The sequence below is a fragment of the Belonocnema kinseyi genome, chromosome 2, assembly GCF_010883055.1.
Source record: "Belonocnema kinseyi isolate 2016_QV_RU_SX_M_011 chromosome 2, B_treatae_v1, whole genome shotgun sequence".
In the NCBI taxonomy this organism is placed as follows: domain Eukaryota; kingdom Metazoa; phylum Arthropoda; class Insecta; order Hymenoptera; family Cynipidae; genus Belonocnema; species Belonocnema kinseyi.
This window is the reverse complement of record NC_046658.1, coordinates 85,485,238-85,493,550: the sequence shown is the minus strand read 5'-3', so window position 1 is coordinate 85,493,550 and position 8,313 is coordinate 85,485,238. Positions and strand designations below refer to the sequence as shown.

General features: G+C 29.5%; 2 protein-coding genes across 2 annotated transcripts in view; both read left to right on the top strand.

The window, feature by feature from the left end:
- Window positions 1-1,944: 1,944 nt before the first annotated feature.
- On the top strand, window positions 1,945-6,452 carry LOC117168529 (zinc finger protein 761-like). The gene is made up of 4 exons (XM_033354260.1): window positions 1,945-2,096; window positions 2,177-2,579; window positions 5,354-5,412; window positions 5,519-6,452. The coding sequence occupies exons 1-4, from the start codon at window positions 1,949-1,951 to the stop codon at window positions 5,953-5,955; spliced, it is 1,047 nt and encodes a 348-aa protein (XP_033210151.1). The 5' UTR covers window positions 1,945-1,948; the 3' UTR covers window positions 5,956-6,452.
- Window positions 6,453-7,685: 1,233 nt separating this feature from the next.
- The window catches only part of LOC117182817 (zinc finger protein 761-like), a 7,656-nt gene continuing 7,028 nt past the window's right edge, over window positions 7,686-8,313 (top strand). The window contains exon 1 of the mRNA XM_033375925.1: window positions 7,686-7,728. Within this exon, the coding sequence (XP_033231816.1) occupies window positions 7,686-7,728 (43 nt within the window). The remainder of the gene's footprint in view (window positions 7,729-8,313) is intronic.

The window sequence follows — 8,313 nt, the reverse complement described above, 5'->3', positions numbered from 1 at the left end:
CGAGAAAAAGTTAATTCTTTAAAAAGTGACGGGCTAGCTACTTTTAAAAAAACCGGTTTTTTGGTGATATTAACCGGAACTATTTATAAAAATAATTAAGAACTCTAGAACTATGTTTAATTTACCTGGAAATCCAAAAAAGTTCACTTTTACAAAATTGGGGGGGGGGGGCGGAGGTGAGTTCGAAGTTAGCCCCCATTTTCGAAAATTTAGTTTCCAATTTTTTAGTTATCAGAAATATTTAATTTTTAATATTGGTGGTACATATTTATAAGGATACAGTTTCTTCCTGATGGAATACATTGCTGAATATTTTTTTCTTAAAAATTCGCCATAAGTTTACAAATTCGATTTAATTTTCGTCTCAAGCGAAGAAGGTATGTTTTTTAAATAAAAGTTGAGATTAATGTGGTAAAGGTTTAATTTGCTCGTCCATTACTTTTTATCATTTTTCAGTATTCCTTAATTTATTCACAATATTTTTTGGAACATTATTATAATTTAATCTCAATTAATATTTTTTAAACTTTTAAACGGTCCGTTTACGAAGAATCTGGAAAATATCTCAGATAGAATTGAAGTATTACTTATTATAATTCTAACTCTATTAAATTACATCAGAAATTGTACTCCTGTCAAATGCACTCCTATAAAAAATATGGTCATGAATATGCATATATCAACAGATTCCGAAGATATGTAATAAATTGAATCTCTAAACGCAATAAATTGTAAAACAAGAATTAATGTACATGTTTCAAAATTTATTTTACTCGTACCGTTAAACTTTTTTTGTATATCACAATAAATACTTTTTGTACTCGAAATAAAAAAAATGTGACAGATATCAATTATAAAATTTGAGATTTAGTTAGCGCTATTTTCTTCCTCCTTGGTGTGCTCACAATATCATCTACATTTTTGCTCATCACCGCTTGTTTAACTGTTATATTGTTAGTGATCGTATCAATAATATTTTTTTTTTTTTTTTTTTCAGATGATTTCAAAACTATTCGTGAACGTGAAGAAGAACCGCAAATAAGAGTAAAATCATTTGCAAAAGACAAACGGCAAATTTTGGGAGGCACCTTTAAATGTGACTATTGTCCTAAATTTTTTACTCGACTTTCTGATAAATTAAATCACGAAGTAACTAAATGTCCCTTAAATCCAAAAAATAATCAACATGGGAAATACAAACCCTTTGTTTGTGAGATATGTGGGGCAAGTTACTCTCACAGAGCCTCTCTTCGCAAACATCAGAAATTTGACTGTTGTAAGATTCACTTCTGTCAAAAATGTGGTCATAAATATGCAGACATCAGCGGTTTCAAAAGGCATATAATAAATGGAAACTGTGAACGCAATGAATTACAAAAGACAAAGTAATATGCATTTTTTAAATTTTTTGACAAATGCAAAGTATGCAGCCTAATTTTCCAATTTTTTTGTCAATTATCTTACTTGTTTTAAATAATAATAACTTATATTAATCCAGATTAGTGTACAGTATGACAAGCAATAGTATGTGAGAAGTAAAATTGTAAAAAAATACATTGTACCTCAAGTGAAAAATAAAATAATGTACTACCAAATATTTATATTAAGTTGAATTATTGTATTTTTCTCTGATTACACGTGTCTAAAGCTTTATAATATGCAATTATTTTTTGGATCAACAGGTTATAGGATATTCTTAATTGATGCAAATAATAAATTGCATGATTTTTTTATTCGCCCCGTCTATGTTTCTAGGAAAATTGAAATCTCCTTAGAAATAGGAAATGAAAGATTGAAATTTATAGACAATTTGTTTAACCCCATTGGGTAGTTTAATATGATTATGCATGGGTTATTAACTAAATCTATTTTTGCTTCATGATAAGAATTGAAGTAATCGAAAATCACTAATTGTAACTTTTACCTTATAATTTTGATAGACGTGAAGATGAAGAGAGAGCCAAAGCAATCAAGAGGAAGACCAGATGGTGGGCCACATTCTTCTAAAACTCCTGATATTTTTTTTGTCGATACCAATACATTCGTCAACTGCGAAATTGATGAAACTTTGGAAATCAAGGAAGAGATTGTGCTAGGTATGACTATTGCAATTGAGATATCTATGATAAAACTACGAAATAGAACATTGCAAAATTATGTTTTGTTGCATTTTCAGATCCAGATACTACAGGTAAAAAATGGGATGAAAGGTACGGTTCAAAAGTATGCACCATGGATATAAGCGACGCCGCCGTTTTGGATAAGAACAAACTGTGGAACAAACCTGAAAAGAAGTACAAATGCAATAGGTGTTCTCGAACCTATCAACAAAAGCGGTCTTTGACTTCTCATCAAAAATTCGACTGCGGAGTCATGCCACAATTCGCATGTAAATTCTGTGCGAAACGTTTTCATCGGAAATCTGTCATGAAACTCCATATGAATACTTTACATATGCATTTAGAACAATCACCAACCAAAACACAATTTATTTGTGATTTTTGCGGATATACAGTGAATGGGAAATGTAACTTGGAAGAACACATTACTTCTTGCCACTCACAGCCATCGACAAAAAGGTATAATTGCAACAAAGTTCGCGAAGTTACATTTGACTAACGTAATGCTACGGAAGTGTCAAACGTCGATTTGGATGAAATTTCAAATTTTTAGAGTTTTTAAATATAATCAAGAGGTATTTTTTTATCGGTGAAGGTTTAATTTTAAGTTTAGAAACTACCCCTCGCATCTGAGGGGTGGGTTTCACGTTTGCATTGGAATCAATGGAGTGATATGAAAGTCGAAATAGTTATCGTTTTTATTTTAGGACAGGGAATTTCCGCATGGTAATATCGTTGCACTTGGAAGAGGAAATTTTTTATGTAAAATGGGAATTTTTTTAAAAAGATAAAGAAAAAACTTTAAGCAGTTTTACGAGTAGAAAAAGTATTTCAAAGTAAGGAATATTTCTGAATTGAAATAAAATCTTATTTTTTTCATTGTTCCTTGAGAATTCATCTTTTTTTAGTTGAACTTTCAATTACTTGGTTAACAGTTAAACTCTTATGTTACAAATTATTTTTTTGGTTCAAGATTTATCATTTTTAGTGAAAATTTATCTCTGTTTGAAAATGTAACTACTTTGTTCAAAATAAATTTATCTTTTTTTATGAAAATTTGGCTCTTTTGTAGAAAATTAATCTTTACGTTTGAAAATTGAACTTTTTCACATAAAATTAATTTATTACTTTTGAATATTCATCATTTTATATGAAAATTCATCAGTTAGGTTGAAAATTAACTTCTTTTACTAAAAATTTAACTATTCCATTTTTTGTTAAACATTGATCTTTTCTAGTTCAAAATTTAGAACTTGGATAAAAATTGGCCTTTTTAATTGATAATTCAACTACTTTACTGAAAATCTACATATTCTGTTACAAGTTGATTTTTCTGTAGAAAATTATCTTTTTCTTTGCAAGTTAATCTTCTTTTTTAGAAAATCTATTTTCAGTTAAAATTGCAAGTATTTCAGTTAAATATTTACTATTTTAGTTGGAAATTCATCGCTTAGGTTGGAAATAAAATTACTTGGTTGAATGCTAAACTTTTCTGTATAAAAACAATTTTGTTGTTGTTGAAGGTTCATCGTTTTAATTAAAAATTCATTTCTTTGGTTCAAAAAGGATCTTTTTGATTCATTTTTTTGTTGTTTATTTGGTGGTTTTTTGGTATAAAATTATATTTTTTGAAACTAAAAATATATCTATGATTCTAGTTTAATGTCCCATAATTTTCGAAAGAAATCTATCTACTAGATTGAACATTAGTTTTTTTTACGGAACATTCAATTATTACATTTTTGGTTGGAAAATGATGTTTTTTAGTTAAAACTTCGTCTGTTTTGATAGAAATTAATCTTCTTGGTTGAAAATTGATCTTTTTGGTCAAAAATTCAAGTGTTCCAATTAAATAGTCATCATTTTAGTTAAAAATTCATTTTTCTGGTTTCAAATTCAATTATCCCATTTGAAGATTAATAATTTTATTTAAAAAATCATAACTTTGGTTGAAAATATAACTATTTTGTTAAAAATCTATTTTTTTGTTGTTTTTGAAAATTAATTTCTTTAACTAAGAGTTTAACTAGTCCATTTTTTGTAAAAAATTTATAATTTTTAGTGGAAATTTTAGATATTTGTTTTAAAATTAATTTATTTTGCGATTCTCTTCTCAGTTGTGTTAAAGGATGTTTAGAATGAACGTCATGATTTAAAATAAATTTTTGCGTTTTGCGGAAAATATGAATATATTACTTTTAGTTGACCGGGAAAATTGAAATCTTGACCGGGAAAAACCGAGTAATAACCGCGAGTTTGAAATCGTCCGCTGAATCGTCATCTGTATATTGTCCGCGGTTTTCGCACATGGCATATCTTTTCTCTGAAAAATTATAAAAAGCATAATTGAATAATTTCGTGTATATATTATTTCGTATAAAGGAAATTTTGTTTGAAAAATGAAAAAAAGAAGGTGATTGAAGTTTTTTTACTTAAAACTAATAATATATGGCAATTGTGTCATTTTGAGTTTTGTAATTTTGAGTTCAAATATGAATTCAGAAACATTGAAAACTCTTTAGTTGCATTTAAGTAGCCGAATCACTCAAATAATTCTAGTGAAAGCAACAATCCTGTGACACAGAGGTAGGCGCCATTTTGGATCTGACATCTTAAATTTTGCGTTTTCGATCTTAAATTTGAATTCAGCAAAACCGAAAACTCCTTAGAAATTTTCTAATGACCTTACTGATTCCAATTCAAGCGTGCAAAACAAACCCTAAGATGTAAGGGGTAGTTTCTGCCCTTAAGCCTAAACCTTTGCCGATATAAAAAAAATACTGATCGATGATTTTCCAAAACTCTATAAAATTGCAAAGTTTCATAGAAATCTTCAAGTGAGACTTCCGTAGCATTAACAGTAAGAGATTCAATAGAAGTGACTGGACGACATTTGAAGTAATTCACAAATGATTAAAAAAAGACTTTATTGACTTACATTAAGTGATTATGTATTCTTGAAATTACAATGGAACCTGGATGGTCTGCAAACTGAATTTGCGCGTTCTGAGACATGATGCCGCGGCGTTTTCATGATGCAGGAAGCGCGGAAGTGGCTGCTCAGTCAAGCGTGACAAATAGCTTGAGAGCCGGACACTCAGCGCGTTAGTTGCATGAGTTTGCGATATGCCTCGAAATCCAACAAAAACTATTCATGAAACCGTGCACAATTCCAGTTTCCAGTGTACTTTTGATGAAAATCGCTCCATAATATTCAATTTTACTTTTTGAAGGTTCCGAGAGAGTAAATCTATTGATGAAAGTTTGGAAATCAAGAAAGAGATCATGGAAGGTATATATATATTGCAATCAAAATACGTATAATAATATTATCATAATATAATATTATGTGATATATTATAATAATATAATTAAATTCAATTTCGTTATATTTTCAGATGCAGAGACTTCAGGCCAAGAACGGAATGAAATATACGATTCAAAAGTATGTGCCGTAGATACAACACAATTCCGATGTAAATTATGCGACAAATGGTATACACGAAAATATAATTTTATTCGACATATGAATTGTGTACATAAGCGTTTACAACTATTTTCTTGTGAGCGTTGCGAATATAGAACAAATCATGAGGGTGACTTTTCAAGACACCTTGCAACTTGTCACTTACAGGTATCGAGAAAAAGATATAATTGCGACAAATGTTCGCGAAGTTACAATTGGTTAAGAGATTTAACTCGACATCAACGTTTAAAACATGCAGCAGTTATACCACTTTTCATTTGCGACTATTGTGGATTCAGAACCAATCTGAAAAGTAGCTTGGCAACACATATTACTAAACGCCATTACAAGGAATTCAATGATTATTAAAAATTACTTTTTTGCCTTATATTAAATACGTGTGTATTCCTTGAATTACTTTTGATGAAAATCACTATATAATCATCAAACTTACTTTTTGAAAGCTTCAAAAGAGTCTATTTAATCTTTATCGTAAGGACGTTTTGTTTCTTAAAAAAGGATATAGTTATACGAGGGTAGAGATTATGAAACAATAGTATCCTAGATTTATTTAACTTAATCATAAGTTGATGAGAGTAAATTGAAATTGTTTCTCTAACTTTAGTTCCGAGATACTAGCCATTTCTGTGTAGACACTGCTTTATATTTTCAAATTCATTCAAAAGTAAGTATTAACTACATGTTGCTTCTATGAAAAACATAATACGATATAAATTCTGTAGACAGTTAAGTATTTGCGTAACACGTACTGCTCACGGTGTGCCTGAACGAACTTTAAATGAGGATGACAAGAGAGGTCTTATATTATTTTTTTGGTTTCGTTCTAGAATGATTCAGAAACAATTAAAAAAAAAAAAAATGAAAATCATTCTTACAACCGTTTTTTGTTTTTCCTTTTTTAATGTTAATTTTTTAAGTAATTTGAAAAAATGGATTTATTTTCGGAATAAGTTACGTTTAACCCTTAAAGCGTCATCCTATCTAATAATTTCACAAAGCGTCATGTGGGGTCGTGGGTGACGCCAGCCGGAGAATTTCATCCTGCAAAGAGAGTATCAGTTTATCAATTCAAAAAATTACTGGATACCCTCCAACTATCCTTTCAGTGCAAGAATAAGGTTATATTGAAAAATGACTTTTTTCACACAAAAAATAAAAAATCAGTCAATTTTCAATATTTTACCTGCAAATTCAACCGGTAACTATCGGAATATAACTCTTCAAGTTAAAAAAACGGTAATAATGCAGCTTTGAAAAAAGGTATTTATTTGGAAATGTGAAGTGGGCCATATCATGAAAAGTGGAAGAAACGGTTTTTAATGATTATTTCATTATTTTCTCATGTAATTTATATATGTTTGGAGAATAATCGTTGCAAAATGATCACAAATGAAAAAATAATGAATAATAAAAGCGCTACTTTCTACCGACATAATTTCCAACGGTATAGATCGGAAGAAGAAATGTTTAACTAACACTGGAGGGCTTCAAAGAGTTCAAATTCACAAAGGGGCCTTTGGTATAATCGCGCGAAAAAAATTGGGGTCGCCTACGACCCCTAGGGCGCTTTAAGGGTTAAAGTACAAAAATGATATTTAATATTATTTTTAATATAAATCTTGTATAATAAGTGTATTTTTACACAATTTCTAATCTACTATTATATTCTTGTAAACGTAAGTATCTTTATATTTGTATTTTTTGCATGTATTTGCAACAATTACAAATACAAGATGAAAAAAAATATTATTATTATTATTATTATTATTACACCATTAAGCCATTTCCCTTAAATATAATTTAATATAATGTATTTTTATCAAAATTTACATACGCTGGTACATTAATAATTATGTAAAAATACACTCATTATTAAAAATTCGTATTGGCCCTCATCACTTAAATGGGGTCAGAATGACCCCAAAATCAAGTTCAGGCTCAAATTTGAATTGGATTTCGAGAATTTTTTTATACACCTCAAAATAATTTTTATTTTATAAAAATGATCAGAATCTAATTTCTATGTATTAAATAGCGTCTGTGAACTTAGTCAAGTGGAAACCATGTATACAATCAACATGACAAATTTTCAAAAGTCAGCTGGGGTCAATTTGACCCCATGTGAGTAATATGTCATTTTTCAGAGGTATAAGTAATGAGGGTTAAAAAGAATTATAAATATCATTTTTGTACTTTGAACATAGCTTATTTCGAAAATAAATCCTTTTTTCAAATTACTTTAAAAAATCATATTAAACCAATAAATAATAAAAAACGGCTCAAAGAAGTATTTTAATTTTTCTTGGATATTGTTTCTGAAGCATTGTAGAAATAACCCAAAAAATAATACAAGACCTCTCTTGTCACCCTCATTTAAATTTCTTTCAGGCACCCCGTGGACTATATTCTACGTATCAGTGTGACATGAGTGACTGTTCAATTTTGAGTTATATAATAATAATAAAATGTTGTCACAGGCTTATACTGCCCAATATGTCGAAGGCATTTTTTTTTTTGGTTAGAGTTGGATTTTTATTTGATCATTTAGCACGGGGCTGTCCCGGTATATTTCATCAGTTACGGACGCATTTTCATAATGCAATCAAAGTGATCTGATGAGAGCAGTCTGCCCAGACATATTGGACAAAGCCTGGTTTTTACCCCATCATTGACGGACTGGGTTGCAGTCAAGTACACGATGGGGGG